Source organism: Hypanus sabinus, chromosome 16 (assembly GCF_030144855.1).
Source record: "Hypanus sabinus isolate sHypSab1 chromosome 16, sHypSab1.hap1, whole genome shotgun sequence".
Lineage (NCBI taxonomy): Eukaryota > Metazoa > Chordata > Chondrichthyes > Myliobatiformes > Dasyatidae > Hypanus > Hypanus sabinus.
Window position 1 is genome coordinate 6,685,985 of NC_082721.1, and position 20,357 is coordinate 6,706,341.

At 39.6% G+C, this 20,357-nt stretch overlaps 1 protein-coding gene across 13 annotated transcripts in view; it reads right to left on the bottom strand.

The window, feature by feature from the left end:
* The window catches only part of LOC132405974 (transcription factor 12-like), a 174,376-nt gene that overhangs the window by 60,561 nt on the left and 93,458 nt on the right, over positions 1-20,357 (bottom strand). For all 13 annotated transcript variants that reach the window (XR_009516020.1, XM_059991057.1, XM_059991052.1 and 10 more), the window contains exons 6-8: positions 18,026-18,093; positions 15,648-15,783; positions 14,663-14,712 (exon numbers count right to left, since the gene is read on the bottom strand). Coding sequence is in view for 12 of the 13 variants with exons in the window: in XM_059991057.1 (XP_059847040.1) it covers positions 14,663-14,712; positions 15,648-15,783; positions 18,026-18,093 (254 nt within the window). In the remaining variant the exon portion in view is untranslated. The remainder of the gene's footprint in view (positions 1-14,662; positions 14,713-15,647; positions 15,784-18,025; positions 18,094-20,357) is intronic.

The window sequence follows — 20,357 nt, forward strand, 5'->3', positions numbered from 1 at the left end:
GTTGAACACCCAAATTGAGCAGTCTTTCACTGATTCTATTATAGTCATTATTCTATAGATTTATTGAGTATGCCTATAAGAAAATGAATCTCAGGGTTGTATATGGTGACATATATGTACTTTGATAATAAATTTACTATGAACATAGTCTTTGTGGCTGTGAAGCTGGAATTTTCTTTTATATAATGCTAATATTAAAGTACTGTGCAGTTTTCAGACTATGTAAAAAAATTCCTGCTCAGTGAAATGGTTGGTTCCCACAGCTGTAAAAAAAAAATCAGAGGGAAATTGATTGCTCTCCCATTTACTGTACACATTCCTTACATTTGATCTTTAAATGCAATACCTCCAGACTAAAGTGACTTTTTCTCAGCCACATTTAATGGATCTCCCTCTTGCTGAATCCTTGGAAAGCTTTCCTCACTATCTGCAGCTCTGCCAATTTTTCTTTCGTCCTACTGAACAGTCTACCTGCAATTTTGTTCATATCATGTGAATGCGCGCACACACACACAAAATATCACAAGTATCAGGCGCCACAGTAGTGTTGCAGTTAACTGAAACCTACCAAAGGGCCTAGATAGAGTGGATGTGGAGAGGATATTTCCAAGAGTGGAAGGGTCCAGGACCAGGGGGCACAGCCCCACAATACAAGAACATCTTCTTGGGACAGAATTTTTTTAAAAATTAGAGTGTGGTGAATCTATGGAATTTATTGCCACAGATGACTGTGGATGCCAAGTCATTGGGTATATTTAAAATAGAGGTTGATAGGCTCTTGATTAGTCAGGGCATCAAAGGTTATGGAGAGTACTGAGGAGAATGGGGCTGAGAGGGATAATATATCAGTGCTGATGGAACAGCAGAGCAGACAATAGACCAAATGGCCTAATACAGCCCTCGTCTTATGCTCCCCACACTGATCCCTGCAATACACCACTGTACATCACAGATGTCCAGTCAGAACAATGCTCCACTACAACCCCATCTTCTATGGCCAATTCAATTTAACAAGTCACTGTGGACCCTGCCTGTAATTTTATCTTGTGGATTAGTTAATAAAAAGTTCCTGTTCATAAAATGCTTGAATGTTGTTGTCAGTAAGTATAATTGGAAGCAAAATATTTTTGCAGCACAATGTACTTTTACAAAACATATTTCTTCCACCCCCCCCCCCCACCCCATTAGCACTGGGATAAAAATGGTACAGGTTACCGAGCTGAATATTAATCTTGAAAAACTGACTTTTTTATAATCTGATTAAATAGCAAGCATCATGATGGGAATTGAATGATGCACATCTAATAACTCTGCCATCTGTCCATTTCTGGCACAGTCCCAGTTTCAAACACAGCTGTGTAGGAGCTATGCACGCATCACATCCCTAATAAAACTGATGAGGTGAGCAAGTCCCAACTTCCAGCAGCAGAATTTATGAAAGTCTTCATCTAAAGTGGAGGAGGATTAGTCTCCTCTGCGAGTTTGGCTTTTGTTTTTCTAGAAGTGTCAGAGACTTGGTTGGGGGAATGAAATGGTGGTGTAACAGTTAACATAACACTATTACAGTCCCAGAGACCATGTTCAATTTCTATCGCTATCTATAAGGAACATCCCATACGTTCTCCCCATGACTGCATGGGTTTCCTCTGGGTGCTGTGGATTTCTTCCACATTCCAAAGACATACAAGTTAATATGTTTACTGGTCACATGGGTGTAACTGGGTGCCTTGGGCTCATTAGCCCAAATGGGCCTATTACTGTGCTGTATCTATAAATAAAATACAACTACATGACAGTGGGATGCTGTTGGTTAATTCTCTCCCCAACACTCTCAGCATGCCCAGTAGCTAATGCAATGGAACATACTTTTAGGATGTTGGAGGAAAGTAAGGGGAGGAAGTCAGAGGCAGATTTTTCAAGTTCAAGACCAAGTTTAATTCAATTTTTTTTTTTGGACACAGTAGTGAGTGTGTGGAACATGTTGCCAGGAATGGGGATATACATTAGGGACGCACACAAAGTAAATTTATTATCAAAGTACGTCTGTGTCACCACATACTACCCTGAAATGCATTTTCTTGTTGACATCCACTATGAACTAAGAAGTACAAAAGACCTCTGTGTTCTGCACCTTATTTAATAAAGGCAAACATCACTTACCAATATATTCATCCATCAATTCTGCTACCTTTCTGATCCGTGGACATACCTCCAAGATCCCCATTTTTCATATCCTACCATTTTCTCCCTTCCCAGGACTTGTTTGCCTTTTCTATATTTATCTCCCTAGTCCTCCCTTTCAAATTAACCTTCCAAATTCCATACTTCTCACCTGAGCAGCAGATGAACATAAGCCCGCCATAGGGTGACATATGCAAGAGCTCAAGGCCTGGTGCCAGGCAAATAATCTCTTCCTTAATACAATAAGGCAAAGGAGATGGTTATTGACTTCAGGAGAACTTGCACTGCTCACAGACCCCCATCAGTGGCACAAAGGTGGAAACTGAAAACAATTTTAAACTGCTAGGAGTGCACATCACACACAATCTATCATGTACCCAGAACACAATCCTACACAGTCAAGAAAGCTCAGATACCTTTCTGAGGAGGCTGAAGGGAGATAGACTTTGTATATCCATACTCAAGTCATTCTGCAGAAGCACAGTACAGAGCATCCTGACAAGCTGCACCTCTTCTTGGTATAGAAACTGCATTGTGGCAGACAGGAAGGCTCTACAATGGGGAGTTAAGACTGCACCAGCCTACCTGCCATCAAGGACGTACATAGAAAGGTGCTAGAAAAGGGCCAGCAACATCATGAAGCATCCCACTCACCATGCTCTTGGAATGCCTGTCCTACTTCCATCAGGGAGGAGGCTACATAGCACCCACACCAAGACAATTAGACTCAAAAAGTTATTTTCCTGAAGCAGTAAGGCTGATCAACACCTCCAGCCACTAACCCACCCCCGTCTTACTTTATCATTTCCTGCCAGTCACCTTATGTACAGACACTCCTTTGTCTAGCGTCACTTTATAGACATACAATCTATGTATATAAGCTATCTTATATATTTCTATTTATTGTGCCTTTAAATTATTATTATTGTGCTCTTTATCGTACTGTGTTTTTTTTTGGTGCTGCATCAGATCCAGAGTAAAATTTCATTCTCCTTTACATTTATGCACTGGAAATGATATTAAACAACCTTCAATGTTTTGGCAGGGCATGTCATCAGATAATAGATTTTACTTTGACTTGGAATTACATAATGGCACAATGCTGCTTTAAGAATATAAGTACTTCATTGAAGTTATGGCAAACAGAAACTTGCAAAACCTCATCTTTTTGCCACGAAAGATATCTAATTACATATGTTTGCTTGTTTGGAACTTTGAATATTAGACCATGAGATAGAAGCAGAATTAGGCCATTCATCCCATCCAGTCTGCTCTTCCAATTTGTCATGGCTGATCCATTTCCCCTCTCAACCCCATCATTATTGTCTGAAATGGCCCCAACACCTGTTGTGAAGGTATGCAGGCTTAAAAAGTAGTAATAATTTAGTTGAACTATCCCTTCTCTGTGCAGCCAATGATAATAAGCAAAGTATCTACTCCATGAACAACAGTGAAAATGAATGAATCTGGCAACCTGTTTCACTGGTTCAACCCAAGATGAAGGTGTTAATAAGCAGTCATAGATGCCAAGAGATATCAATAAATCACTTCACCAATGTTGCAATCAACTAAGCAGAAAAAGACTTCAAAACAAAATTTTAAAATTATTTTACTAAATTCTCACAGCAACACACAAAATGCTGGAGGAGCTCAGCAAGTCAGGCAGAATCTATGGAGAAGAGATGAAGAGTTGATGCTTTGGGTGGAGTTCTTTCATTCACAAGTCCAGAAGAAGAGTCTTGGCCTGAAATGTCAGTTATTTGATCATTTCATAGATGTTGCCTGACTTGTAGAGTTCCTGCAGTACGTGTGTCTGTGAGTGGGTGCGTGTCTTTCTTTCTTTTTCAATCTTTTTATTATTATTATTATTATCAACAAAATAAAATTGATACATAGATAATGGGATTACAAACATACACATTTCAACTGAACATGAAAGAATACATAAGCAATGGTTACAGTATAAATGAGTATTCCCAAATCATGGACGATACAATTTACAAATAAACAAGGCAAACCTAGGTATATTGGGTGCGCGTCTTTGAGTGTGCATTGCTCTGGATTTCTAGAATCTGCAGAATCTGGTGTTTATGTTGCCACATTTCCAGTCATACAAATACTGTCACAACAGAATTACACTTTGAAAGAGTTACACTTACTACCACGTAACTGCTAACAACTTTCTAGAATGAGAACAAGTTATCTAAAACACACTTACTGAAAACAATCACAAATTTAAAATGCACATTACAAAATTTATTTCCCTGTTTACCTAAGGCCAGTTATTTGAGTATCCTCATGTTACATCAAACTACAGAATGGATTTGAACAAGGAAACAGGAAAAGCTTAAATGAACTGGAAAGATGTGCAACAAATACTACACGATAAACTGTAGCTTGCCGAGTTTAACTAACCTATCCATTGTTAAGTAATCTTTTCTGTTCTTGCACTAAACTAGAATCTGTGAAATTCCACCTGAGGTAAGAAATGTAGTTTTAGGCTCCAAAAGGTCAACTATTTCTTTGCAAGGAACTTTCAAATTCTGCATTATTTCTGCAACTGTCAATGTAACAGTTTCCCGGCCGTATCGAGAGTCTTGCCTTACATTAACTTCATGTCTACAGTTTTACATTCCAGGTACTTCTGTCAAAATCAGCATTTTTCAAAATCAGCATGGATATTATTTCCTTTGTGCACATTTCTAGTTGAAACTGCCCACTAACATTTGTCACACTATAATTACACGAGTAGTACATAAGAACAAGAGATTCTGCAGATGTTGGAAATCCAGAGCAACACATGCAAAATGCTGGAGGAATTCAGCAGGTCAGGTAGCATCTATGTAAAAGAATAAGGAGTCGACTTTTTGGGCTGAGACCCTTCTTCAGGATTATAGAGGAAGGGGAGAAAAGCCAGAATAAGCAGGTGGAGGGGGAAGGAGTACAAATACAGGTGGTCGGTGAGACCAGGTGAGGGGGGAAGGTGGCATGAACTGAGAAAGCTGGCAGTTGATAGGTGGAAATGGTAAAGCATTGAAGAAGGAATATTCCAACTAATTATCCCCTCATTTCCAAAACTGCAACTTGAAAAGTAAAACAAAAATCTGAAAACAAGAATGTACATTTTTTAAAAAGAAAGAACAAAGTGATTTTTATCTATTCTGGTCCAATTATAGCAGCTCTAATTTCATTTTAATTCCCTGCTTTAGTCATCCATTGGTGATACTTACACAATCCTGTATTTTCTGGATACCTCTCCAACATTAACTAGATGGACTGAAGAGCCTCCTCTGCAGGTTACTGCAATGCTGACTCCAGCACGTATCAATAACATTTCTTTCTACATGGGAAGCACTGAATTTCAGAGGACGTTGAAAACGAGTCAATATTTACAAGGGGAACTCAGATACACTGGAAAATACATTTGGCGAAGTAATCTCTGTGAGACTAATAAAGCAAGAGAAACTACTTCATCCCAAAGTTTCAGCACTTTTCCACCAATTTCCGAGCATATTCAACCATACTCCAAGATGATATCCCACACCAACAGATCAGAAATATGATGCATCTTATAAAAGCTAAGGCCAGAGCTGATAAATGTGCAATATACATGATGCACCGTTGTGCCTCAGCATGGACTATCACATTAATATACTCACCAGGGGCCAATAATAAAAGATAATCTCACTTCTATCCTACTCAACTGTGTCACTAGGGAACAGCACAAAACAATACCTGAACTGTAAGGGCACGCCAGTCCACCTTAATTGTCACTTCAACTAGTTATGAAGTAAATATGCTGGTGGATGCTAAAGGAGGTTTAGAGGGATGGGTTGAAGGCCTATAGAGAGAGGGCCCCTGGGTTACTGATATGCCTCATGGCATATAAACAAAACACACTTTAATACTGGAACAGTTAAGTGAAAATTCTTGTGCCAAGCATTTTGTATTCATAGAAGAAACATACAATTTACTGATGTGCTTTTAAAGACTCAGTTGAAGGTAGTCTCACAAACTTTTAATCAGAATCAGATTTAATATCATTGCCCATGTTGTGAAATATTTTGTTTTGCAGGAATACATTGCAATATAAAGGTAAATTATAAACTAAAGAAAGATAATATATGCATAAAAATTAAGTAAGCAGCACAAAAAGACAGCAAAAAAAAAGAGGAAGTATTCATGGGTTCATTGCCTATTCAGAAATCTGATGGCAGAGGGGAAGAAACCATTCCTAAAATATTGAGCGTGCATCTTCAGGTTCCTGAAGTGTACAATGAAACTCCTTAGAATTCACTGAAATTTATTGTATCCTAGCCTTTTGACACTCAGGAGCTGGGGGAGGGGCGAGAAGCTGATTGGGACAGGAAAAGCCTTCCTCACCACTGAGCACCTCTACAAGAAGTGCTACTACAAGAAAGCAGCATCCATCATCAAGGACCCCCCACCATCTAGAACACACTCTCTTCTCGCTGCTGCTATTGGGAAGGAAGTAAAGGAGCCTCAGGTCCCACACCACCAAGTTCAGGAACAGTTATTATCCTTCAATCATTAGGCTCCTGAACCCATGTGGATAACTTTACTCACCTCAACTCTGAACTATTCCACAACCTGTGAACTCATTTTAAAGAACTCTGCAATTTATGTCTTCAAAATTATTATAATTTTTTTTGCATTTGCATAGTCTCCTTTTTCCACATTGGATGTTAGTCTTAGTTTGTCTGTAGTTTTTCCTGATCCTATTGTATTTCTTTGTTCTACTGTGAATGCACGCAAGAAAATGAATTTCATCTGCATACTTTAATAATAAATTTACTTTGAATTTTGAAGTGGTATAACATACAACGATCAAGGTGGTAGGAAGTGTGATTAGTCTCAGAAGCTTATGTGGAGACACACGAGACTGCAGATGTCATCTATAAGCGAAGAGTAGAAATGGCTTGAGAAATTCAGATCAAGCAGCATCTATGGAGGCAGAGTATTAGATGATACATTCGATTGAGACAATAGCTCTATTTAAAAGATTAAAGATGAGTTTAATTTCTCACATGTACATCAAAACATATAGTGAAATGTGTCATTTGCTCAAATCACATCAGGGAGTATGGTGCTGATCAGCCCGCAAATGTTGTCACACTTCCGGCTCCAACACCAACTAACCCTAGAGGCATGTCTTTGGAGTGTGGAAGGAAACTGGAGTGCACGGGGAAACCCACTCAGTCATGGGAAGAACGTACACACTACTTATAGAATCAAACCCCAATCCTATAGCTGGTAATATAAAGCATTGTACTAATTGCTACATTAGCATGCTGTCTACCTAAGCTAACATTCCTGGTAAGGGTCAACCAGGGGTTCCCAACCTAGGGCTCACAGACCCCTTGGTTACCGGTAGGGGTCCATGACATTAAAAAAGGTTGGGAACCCCTAGCCTAGACCCAAATGCCCATTTTCCAGGTTAAATAAACCAGTTATTAAAGGGTCTCGTCCTGAAACAGCAACTGGTTATTTCTCTCCATAGATGCTTGCTTCCTAACCTGCTGAGTTCCTCCAGCATTTAGTGTGTGTTTCTCTGGATTTCTAGCATCTTCAAAGTCTCTCGTGTAAATGCAAAACCTGCATAAAAATGGTGCTGTATCATAGCCTGTAATGAGAAAATAGAGGAAACTAAAGCATTTAGTTACTTTCAGTGGGAAGAATTATTAGCTTGCATTTAACAACTGCTGGTATTTAAAATCATGATAATAATTTATTTTAAGAAAAATCTTAAAAGAATATTATGCACAAATAGCACTTTATAAATGCCCTTTCAAAATTCTTAGTCATGCAAAGTCATCTTGCAGACCTGCAGCCTGATGCAGGGTTTCAACCTGAAGTGTTGTCAAATTCTTTCCTCCCACAAATGCTTCTCAACCTGCTGAATTCTTCCCGGAGATTGTTTGAATACAAGTTTAATCATTGGGAGTTATTTAGTAAATAAACTAATGGCCTAAATATTGCAGTCAGTGCATGTCAAAACATATTGTGTTGGGAGTCAATAATGCTATAGGATTAAAATATCCATGAAAGTGCTTAGAAAGATTACCCAGCTGCAGAACTGAGTGAAAAATAAGGTGTAAGAGTCTCAGGACTCATACGACCAGGTTTAGAAACAGTTACTACCCCTTGACATCAGGCTCTTGAACCAAAGGGGATAACTTCACTCATCTTCACCCATCATTTAAATGTTCCCACAATCTATGGACTCACTTTCAAGGACTCTTTGTTTCATCTTCTCGATATTTATTGCTCATTTATTTATTATTAATTCTGTCTTCTGCACTCTGGTTGAACGCCCTAGTTCGGTGGTCTTTCATTTTGTTACGGTTATTATTTTATAGATTGAGTATCCCCACAAGAAAATGAATCTCAGGGTTTTATATGGTGACATATATGTACTTTGATAATAAATTAATTTGAACTTTGAAATAGGAAATGCAAAAAACAAGCCTGTCATTTCTTTTCCGGAGCTCATACAGAAGGACATGTTTTCCCTCTTTCTAACTCAAGCTACAGCTGTTGTTAAAAAAGGTTCTAATGCAGTGGTACAAAGCAATACCACAAAGTGACCTTTCAATTAAACTCTGCAAGGTTTAATTCCTGTAGATATAACCAATGCCAAGGAAAAACAGAGCTTAACAGGATAAACCATGAACTTGCAAATACTCTCCAAAATGGTATTGACTGCTTCATTTTTAAGAGGTCAGTCACCTTGGGAAAGAAAGTAATGAATGTCAAACAGCACAAGGCAAATTAAAGAAAAATGCCACTGAATATACAACATGCTCCATTATCTAGGATTTAGCATAAATTCTTCCCACTGAAAGTGACTAAATGCTTTAGTTTCCTCTATTTTCTCATTACAGGCTATGATACAGCACCATTTTTATGCAGGTTTTTCATTTACACAAGAGACTTTGAAGATGCTAGAAATCCAGAGAAACACACACTAAATGCTGGAGGAACTCAGGTTAGGAAGCATCTATGCAGAGAAATAACCAGTTGATGTTTCAGGATGAGACCTTTTGCTTTAGTGCTTTGATAAGAGAGACTGGGAAGTGCATATTAACTTTTTTTTAAAACAACAGTGTGGTTATTAGAAATTTAGAAGGTAAAACAAGCACTTGAAATCAGAAGGAAAAAGACAGGTGGAAAATAGGGTTAGTTTCAAAGACGTAGATTTTGTTTTTCCATTTTATGAACCTTGGTACTAAAATTAAGATCCATTTTAAATTACTTGTGGCCCCCTCCCTTACAGAAACTAGTAATTTTTCCACTTCTATTAGGGAAGGAGACTCAATGGGCTGATGCCTAATTCTACTCCTATGTCTTATGGCCTAATAATCAAGGTAGGAATGCCAATTTTCAAATTCAAATGCAGCTACAAATCTGTATGATGAAATACTAGGGATGGTATTTTAGCCTTTACAATGGAAAGGACGACATTGATTAAAAGCATAGAAACACAGAAAACCTACAGCACAATACAGGCCCTTCGGCCCCAAAGCTCTGTCGAACATGTCCTTACCTTAGAAATTACCTAGGGTTACCCTTAGCCTTCTATTTTTCTGAGCTCCATGTACCCGTCCAGGAGTCTCTTAAAAGACCCTATCGTATCCACCTCCACCACTGTTGCTGGTAGCCCATTCCACACACTGACCACTCTGCGTAAAAAAGAATCTTACCCCCTGACATCTTCTCAGTACCTACTTCCAAGCACTTTAAAACTGTGCCCTCTCGTGCTAACTATTCCAGCCTTGGGAAAAGGCCTCTGACTATCCACACGATCAATGCCTCTCATCATCTTATACACCTCTATCAGGTCACCTCTCATCCTCCTTCGCTCCAAGGAGAAAAGGTTGAGTTCACTCAATCTATTCTCATAAGGCACGCTCCCCAATCCAGGCAACATCCTTGTGAATCTCCTCTGCACCCTTTCTATGGTTTCCACATCCTTCCTATAGCGAGGCAACCAGAACTGAGCATAGTACTCCAAGTGGGGTCTGACCAGGGTCCTATATAGCTGTAACATTACCTCATGGGTCTTAAAACCCAATCTCACGATTGCTGAAGGTCAATACACCATTTGCTTTCTTAACCACAGAGGCAAACTGCACAGCAGCTTTGAGTGTTCTATGGACGCAGACTCCAGGATCCCTCTGAACCTTACCATTAATACTATATTTTGCCATCATATTTGACCTACCAAAATGAACCACTTCACACTTATTTGGCTTGAACTCCATCTGCCACTTCTCAGCCCAGTTTCTATCAACCCTATCGATGTCCTGCTGTAACCTCTGAAAGCCTTCCACACTATCCACAACACCCCCAACCTTTGTATCATCAGCAAATTTACTAACTCATCCCTATGTTTCTTCATCCAGATCATTTATAAAAATCATGAAGAGCAGGGGTCCCAGAACAGATCCCTGAAGCACATCATTGGTGACCAACTTCCATGCAGAATGTGACCCCAAGTACAACTTCTCTTTGCCTTCTGTGGGCAAGCCAGTTTTGGATCCACAAAACAATGTCCCCTTGGATCCCATGCCTCCTTACTTTTTCAATAAGCCTTACATGGGGTACCTTGTCAAATGCCTTGCTGAAATCCATATAGACTACATCTACTGCTCTACCTTCATCAGTTTAGCCACATCCTCAAAAATGCATGTTCAATGAATCAGGACATCATGTGCAGTAAATAGCAGGGGAGGTGGCACAGTAGCATAGTGTTGTTACAGCGCTAGCAGACTGGGTTCAATTTCTGCCTCTGCCTATAAGGAGTTTGTATGTTCTTCCCATGATCATGTGGGTTTCCTCCAGCTGCTCCAGTTTCCTCCCACATTCCAAAGATGTACCAATTAGGGTTAGTGAATTGAGGGCATGCTACGTTAGTGCTTAAAGCATGGTAATAGTTGTGGGCTGCCCAACACAACCTCGCTGATTCTCTTTCTTGAAAATTATATATTTCGCAGTGTGTTTCGGTGTACTTATGACAAATAAAGATAATTTTTTATCTCTTTAGTGCTATAAAACAAACTGCATGAGCTTCACAGGTAAATAGCAAGGCACATGAACAAAATACATGTAAAAGAAATAGCTTTTGGATAGAACTTTGTTTTTGAAAGGAGCAGTGAAATGAAGAGTGTGACCTGCAAGTTGGGCTCCTGGACTGGCTTGCTGGCTGTGGACTCACTTTCGTGAACTTCATTCCATGTGTTATTTGTTTACTTTTTACTGTTTGCACGATTTGTTTTTTTCCCCACACATTGGGTGTTTGACTGTCTTTTTTAAAAATGGGTTTCAATGTGTTTTTTTGTGGCTGCCTCTAAGAAGATGAATCTCAAGGTTATATACAGTATACATTGATAACAAATGTACTTTGAATTTTGAAAAGCAGTGGGGAGGTGCTGAGAACAAAGTCGAGGGTTTAAATAGTAGAGTGATTATTTATTGGTATACAGCGTGGAATTGACCCTTCCAACCCTTTGAGTAATGCCACCTAGAAACCGCCCCCAATTTTAATCCTAGCCTAATCATAGTACATTTACCATGATCGATTAACCTACTGACTTTGAACTATGGGAGGAAACCCATGTGATTACAGGAGTACATACAAACTCCTTACAAGCAGTGGTGGGATTAGAGAGTCAAGAGACCAGAAAGCACAGCTATTCCAGAATTATAAACTCATGACAGATTAGTTGGCCTATTATGTTTGTCCCAGATTAGAGGGATGGATGATGAGAGAAAGAATATGGCCATGGATGAATTCAAAAACAGGGAATTTGGTCTTTCCACCTCATTAAAATAATGACATTAAACACCATTGAATTTTCCTCACTTTTCTCTTCAGTTTTGTTTCCTTCTAATTTTTTATATTAGATTATCACCTGGTTGATAACCAAAGGTGAGCACCATAAAACAGTTTTTGTTCCTTCATTAGGGCTTTTCATTTTAAATAATAGTCTTCAGAATTTTGCAAAACTTTGACAGTCAAGATTCTGCTGCAATATTTTCCCCCTGAAAATTAAAGAACATTACAGCAAAGTTGTAATGGTTGCTGTGGTGAAATTGTCTGTTTGAAGGAGCAATCTTATTCTCATTTCCCCCCCACACACAGCAAAATGCTCCACTTACAAACGTTTATCTAATTCCTTCTTAAAAGAAAGTACTGAATTTGTTTCTACCTCTTCTTTTTCAGGGTGTGCATTCCAAACAATCATGTAAAATTCACCTTTTGTCTGTCACTTAATATTCATCTAAAAGTAAACCAATATTTGATCCAATTGTAAAAACCATTGCAATACCATCAATAAGGTTCTTTAAAATGTTTACTAAAATAAAGCTGTGAGAATCTCATCTGCCAATATGATGACCTAGAATGTCTCTTCCCCTCCATTGTGGAAAAAAAAACTCTTTTGAGGAATACTGCAAATTGTGGACACCCTCAGGGTGAAGAAGCAACACTATATTTCATCTGGGTAGCTTCCAACCTGAAGGCATGAATATCCATTTCTGCTTCCGGTAAAAAATATCTATCCCTTCCACTCTCCTCTTCTTCCATTCCCCACTTTGGCCTTTTACCCTTTCTCACCAGCCTATCACCCCCCCACCCCCGGGTCCTCTCCTCCTCCCTTTTCTCCTATGGTCCATTCTTTTCTCCTTTTAGATTCCTTCTTCTCTAGCTCTTAACCTTTTCTACATATCGATCACCTTCTAGCTAGTCCTCTTTCCTCTCTGCCCACTTTTTTATTCCACCATTTTCCCCCTTTCTTTCCAGCCCTGAAGAAGGGTCTCAGCCAGAAATGTCAACTGTTCATTCATTTCCATAGATGCTGCCTGACCTGCTGAGTTCCTCCAGCATTTTGTGAGAGTTGCTTTGGATTTCCAGCATCTGCACACTTTCTCGTATTTATGAGTTATTTTTGAAGTAAAGCGTAGCTTTTTGAGAACAATTAGTAAGTTTAAACAGTCTTATTTAGAATTCTCACACAAACTAAAATTTAATATGGCCTGGAAACCACAATTATCAAGAGGTCAGGGTATTAAATTCCCAATTCAATGTGCCTAAACAACAGAACATATACACACACACACAAACTCTTTGCTTGTCTCCTGGAACAAGTTCAATTCACAATTTATCATTCAGTCTCTGTCTCCAGAATCAAGCTACTAAGTGGGCTTTCAAAAGCATCTAAACTCCCAGGAGTGTTCTTGTATAATTATGTTTTAAGATAGCAGAGACAAAGTTTTTGAATAAAAATATGCTCAATTCTTAAAGACAGCTACCTTTTTCAATGTTAAGATTTTCTCATTCTCTTTATTTCAACCAAATACCAGCAAACCAAGCACTTTCCAGAGCCTCTCTCCAGCTCAATAGTAGTATTGTATTGATTTAGACATACAGCCCAAAACAGGCCCTTTTGGTGTAATGAGCTGCACCAGCCAGAAATTCACCTATTTAACACTGGCCTAATCACAGGACAATTTACAATGATCAACTGGTATGACTTTGGATTGTGGGGGACAACCAGAGCACCCAGAGGAAACCCACATGGTCCATGGGAAAACATAAAAACTCCTTACAGAAGGTGCCAGAATTGAACTTGAAACTCCAAAATGCCCTGTGCTAACTGCTACTCTACTGTGGCATCCCCCTACCCCCCAGAAGTAGGTAGTCATCACAGTGGTTGAGTACATTGTTCTCCTATGGGATTGCCTATCGGTGGGTCTTTCAGGTGGCTGTGGAGCCTCGTGCATGGCCAGCCACCACACGGTCTTTGACAGATCAGGGTCAGGGTCCAGCGGCATGGAATGTACGACGACTGAGAACCCTTCACTGCTGTAGCCTTCCACTGCTTTCACTACCAGTGTGATATGTCATCATCTTTCACCAGCCACACCTTTGAGGTGTCTGCTGGATCTCTCTTAGTCTGGAACATCCCCTTGTCCTTACCAACTTGGGTGACCCTAATAGGAGCTAAGCACCAGATGGCTAAACTCCAAACAGCATCACTCTCGGGATTTCAGGAACTCACAAGCCTTTCCACCACGGTGAGGTGACGATTCATGGGGAAGCTAGCTCATACTTCTTAAGAAATCTTACAACATGGTAAAGGAGTCCAGTATTTTTTCCACGTGTTTTCTCAAGAATGTTAAGTTTTGGTACAACAACAGTGAGCAATGTGTAGTGAAACAAACTATTTCATTTATTTAGTGGAAACTAAACATTCATGCAGCCTGCTAACAAGCTATACAAGAATATTTTAAAGATCACTAGCTTTACTAAGAGCATACAGCTCAAAATGGAAGTAGTCAAAGGGTTTCAGCCACTTTGCTTGCAAGCAAATGAGATACTTTCACCATTTTTTATTTTTAGAATTTACTATTGTTTTAAGAAATTTAGAATTGTTAAAATAATTAACAAAAGGCTTACCGAAGAAGGCAGGCCAGGAGGCACCTTTCTTACTTTCTTGGGCTGGGATTCTAAAAATGTGAATGAAGATCCAAAATTATTATAACAGTCATGAACAGGAATTGAAGTTTTTAAATCAAGTAAAAATATAATTTAGAAGAATAATCCATTGAACAAAAGAGGATGCAAAAGAGAGAAGATACAGGGTTACCGAACGCCATAATGCATTTATCCGATATCTCAGGAAAGGTAAAAAAAAATTACCTTTTAAATAACCAAGATTTTAATCTATATAAAGCTAAAGGATACGCATTCCAGACAGAAGAGATGCCCAGTAGTGATTACAAGAAGATTTGGCAATCTGATCAAATTGATACGATAAACCAACCACATTTCAGTTACAAGGATCAACTTTACTTGCCATATAGATTTACATGTATTAGGAACTTGCTGTGGTGTGTTGGTCAGGGTGCAACATTCAACAAAAAACACAATAAAATTTAAAAATTATAATAAAGAATTATATAGAAAATAAAGTTAGAGGTTAAAGTACAAGTATAGAATAAAACACAAGCATTTACAATGTAAACAGCATTATAAAAAGTGGTTTAAGGTGTTTACAATGCAGTGTCTGGGGTAATAGATGAAGGGGGTTGGGAGGAGAAATTTATGCCACAAGGTGAAAAAACATGGCTTTTTCCTCATAACTATTTAACTAAAAGAAACTAGAAAGGATGGACACAAGAGATTCTGCAGATGCTGAAAATCCAGAGCAACACTCCCAAAATGCTGGTGGAATTCAGCATGTCAGGCAGCATCTATGGAAATGCTTACTCTATAAACATTTACACTGCTCATTCATTTCCAGAGATGCTGCGTGACGTGCTGAAATCCTCCAACCATTTGTGGAGGGTGGCTAATCTTCAATTTCTAAACAGAATTGCGCAGCTATAGGAACACCAAGAACACACAGTAATATAACAGAAGACAACACTGGTGATATTACCTAGACTAGTTGGCTCTTGCACTGGCCTTCTGCGAGGGTTACTGGCAAAGGGGTAATACTGGGAGCTAGGTTTGACTCCAGTCGGTGACATTGTTCCTGAATTGGTCATTCCCATTTCAGAATTCATAAAGGTTCCCTGTATCGTAAAATAAACAAACCCACAATTAACCCAATCATAAACACAAGAGATTTTGCAGATGCTGGAAATCTTGAGCAACACCAAGTGCTGGAGGAACTCAGTAGGTCAGGCAGCATCTATGGAGAGGAATAAGCAGTAGTTATTTTGGGCTGAGACTTCAACTATTTATTCCTCTCTATAGATGCTGCCCATCCTGCTGAGCTACTTCTGCATTTTACATACGCTATTAATTCTAATCACCCAGGATTAGAAAATACACGTAGAAAAAAAGGATTTTAAAAAATTTGCATCTATTTTAACACGTAACCTATTTTTTATTTCTCATCATTCTAAAGTAGTGCACCAAAATTCAATTTTATTGGCATTTGACTGTACATATATTCAGCCAAATGAAACCACATTCCCCTGGACCAACACAGCACATAAAACAAATTAAGTATTACCATAAATAAGTTAATAAAATACAATTCAAAATGCATATAGTGCACAGCACAGGTAAACAGTAAACAATACAGTAAATAGTAAACAACTTGCTGTCCTAGTGACGAGACCTCAGGAGTGGCCAGGTACTCATTAATCTCACAGCCTGAGGGAAGAAGCTGTCTGCAGTCCTAGCCCTGATGCTCCTGTACCTCCTTCCTGACAGCAGTGGGTCAAACAGATTGTGGGATGGGTGATAGGGATCCTTAACAATACTTTGGGCCTTTCGCATACAACACCTAGATCTGAGATTTTAGATGAGAGCTTCAGTGAGGAATGATCATCATTATGATCATGGCCACCTGCCTGAAAATTTCTGACAACCACATCTGAAATAACAAGTTAAATCAAATTTCTTAAGCTGCAGTTGGAGTCACACAGCATGCATAAGAGGGAAAAATGAGAAAATAAATTCACAGATTATAAAGGTTTAGCCCTATTCACCTTTCCCATGGTACAGTACTGTCTATAGAAACTAACTGCTATATGATTAAGTTAATGGGCTGCTATAGTTTATTTTCTATACGAATCAAATACAAAATAAGGACTGCTTTCTCTGGAGCAGTAGAGGACGTGGGGAGATCTGATAGGAGTTTAAAAGATTATGAGGGGCACAGATAGAGTAGACAGACAGCATCTTTTTTCCAAGGGTGAAATATCTAATGCCAAAGGCATGCATTTAAGATGAGAGGCAGTAATTTCAAAGGAGATGTGAGGGACAAGTTATTTTAACAGAGAGTGGTGGATGCATGGAAAGCGCTACCTGGTGGTGGTAGAGACAGATACATTAGGTACATTTAAGAGATGTTTAGATAGGCACATGACTGTGAGGAAAACGGAAGGATACAGACATTGTGTAGGCAGGGCAGAATGCAGGGGTTCCCAACCTTTTTTATGCCATGGACCCCAGGTTGGGAACCCCTGGATAATGGATTAGTTTAGTTGCCCATTTGATTACTAATTTATTCTGTCTGACACAACATTGTGGGCTGAAGGGACTGCTCCTGTGCTGTACCATGTTCTATTATGCTTCAGATTCACAAGGCATCAGTGAGAGCACCTTATGGGTAAGATGTACAGTAATGGTCAAGGTCATCTAGCTTGGAGGTTTACTAACCAAATATCTGGAATGGACAAGCTGCCTAAGGAAAGGGTCGACAGGCAAGTTCTAACTCTGTTGGAGCTTAGAAGAGGGAGAAGGGACTTGGCTTAGATACACACACAATGGTCACTTTATTAGGTACAGGAAGAACCTAATAAAGTGGACAGTGAGTCTACGTCCATAGTCTTCTGCTGCTATAGCCCATCCAATTCAAATACTGAAAGGCCAAGATAGAGCGGACGTGGAGAAAATGTTTTCTATCATGGATGAAGTCCAAAACCAGAGGGTGCGGCCTCAGATAGGATGTCCCTTGAGAGCAGAGATGAGGAGGAACTTCTTTAGTCAAAGGGTGGTGAATCTGCAGAATTCATTGCCACAGATGGCTGTGGAGGCCAAGTCACTGGGTACATTTGAAGCAGAGGTTGATAGGTTCTAGATTAATCTGGGTGTCAATGATTATGGGGAGAAGGCAGGCATCTCAGGGTTGCATACTGCATACATACTTTGATAACAAGTGTACTCTGAACTTTGTACTACTTTGATGCACTGATGTGAAGAAATGACCTGTGTAGTTCACATGCAAAACAATGTCTTTCACTGTACCTCAATGCATGTGACAAAAATAAACTAAGTACAAAGAACTAACCATCCACTTACCTGATTTAATGCTGGCATGGCTGATTCTCTTCCAAATGGTGGAAATGTAACCCTCTCTGCATTTTTCACTATTATCAAAAAGAATATTCAAGTCACAAAATAGGTTAAATTACTCCTGGAGCAGTATTTTCATTTCTGCATTCATACATCACGAACAGCATCTAAGCATCCAGTCCCATGAGTGCTGATATCAAAGGACCCGACATGCAGTTGGAAAACAGAAGCAGAAAACCTCTCCTTTTCAGGAAGGGGAAGTCGAGGGAACACACACCAGTCCTCACCAAGGGTCAGCAGTGGAAAGAGTGAGCAGTTTCAAGTTCCTTAGTGCCAACATCTCTAAAGATCTGGGCCAACATATTGATACAATTACAAAGAGGGTAAGCCAGTGGCTATACTTCATCAGGAGTTTCAGGAGATTTGGTATGTCACCAAAGACTCTTGAAATTACTGTGGAGAGCATTCTAACTGGTTACATCACCATCTGGTATGGCGGGGCCACTACTCAGGATTGGAATAAAAACAGCAGGAAGTTAACTTTATCAGGGGCACTAGCCTCCCCAGCATCAGGGACACCTTCAAAAGGTGATGTCTCAAAAAGGTAGTATCCCATTGTTAAGAGCCCCCACCATGCAAGACATGCCCTCTTCTCATTACTACCCTCAGTGAGGTAGTACAGGAGCCTGAAAATACACACTCAATGTTCCAGTAACCTGCTTCAAGCAGCTTCAATTATAGCAGTACCCAAGAAGAACGTGGTAACATGCCTCAATGACCATTGCCTAATGGCACCTACATCCACTGTGATGAAGTGCTTTGAGAGTTTGGTGATGAAACATATGAACTCCTGCCTGAGAAATGACTTGGATCTGTTCCAGTTTGGAGGTACAAGTTCCTCAGAATCCACATCACCAAGTTCAGGAATAGTTATTACCCCTCAACCATCAGGCTCCTGAACCAGAGGGGATAACCTCACTCACTCCAATAATGAACTGATTCCACAACCTATGAACTCACTTTTAAGGGCTTTACAACTCATATTCTTGCTTGTTTATTGCTTATTTATTTATCATTGTTAACTTAGCAGCAGCAGCTCAATACAATACATAAAAAAAAAATCAAAATAATAAGTAAATCAATTACAGCATATGTATATTGAATACATCAAAAAATCATGCAAAAACACTTAAATATATATTTAAAAAGTGAGGTAGTGTCTGAGAGTTCAATGTCCATTTAGGAATCAGATGGAGAGGGGAAGAAGCTGTTCCTGAATCACTGCATGTGAGTCTTCAGGCTTCTGTACCTCCCACTTGATGGTAACAGTGAGAAAAGGGCATTAACTGGGTGCTGGAGGTCTTTAATAATGGACGCTGCCTTTCTGAGACACCACTCCTTGTAGGCTAGTACCCAAGATAGAGTTGACTAAACTTACAACCCTCTGCAGCAGCCCGTCCATACCAGACAGTGACACAGCCTGTCAGAATGCTCTCCATGGTACATCTATAGAATCAGATCCTCAGAGATCTTGACACCCAAGAAATTGAAGCTGCTCACTCTCTCCACTTGTGATCCCTCTATGAGGATTGGTATGTGTTCCTTCATCTTGCTCTTCCCGAAGCCCACAATCAGCTCTTTTGTCTTACTGATGCTGAGTGCCAAGTTGTTGCTGCGACACCACTCCACTGGTTGGCATACCTTGCTCCTGTACACCCTCGTCACCACTTGAGATTCTACCGACAATGGTTGTATCATCAGAAAATTGATGGTATATGAGCTATGCCTAGCCACAGTCATGGGTATATAGAGAGTAGAGCAGTGGGCTAAGCACACACCCGAGGTGCACTGGTGTTCATCGTCGGCGAGCAGATGTTATCACCAATCCGCACAGATTATGGTCTCTGTCTGCTGTTTTTCATTCATTCTGTTGTCCATTTTTCCCACTTACGAGGAATGTTTACTGCAATAAATGAAATCTACTTTGAAATTTGAGCATTGAGGACATGCTATGTTGGCACAAGAATGTGTGGCGAACAGCCTATTACTAATCAGCTCTAATGCCCTTTCCTTAGACAACATCAGTGGTGTGGAGAGGGGAGACTTGCAGCTTGGGCAACTGTCGGTCTTCCACTAAAAAAAAAACCTTGCCCAGGCTTGCGCCCTGGAAACTTTCCAAGGTGCAAATCAATGGTCTATCGAGACTAACGGAGGCCTACCTACTAATCTGCTATTTTATTCTTCGATGGCAGGAATATTACTTCCTTGTTTTTTTTGTTGTTAATGTGAATGACACATTTCACTATATGCTTCAATGTGCTAGTGAGAAATAAACTTG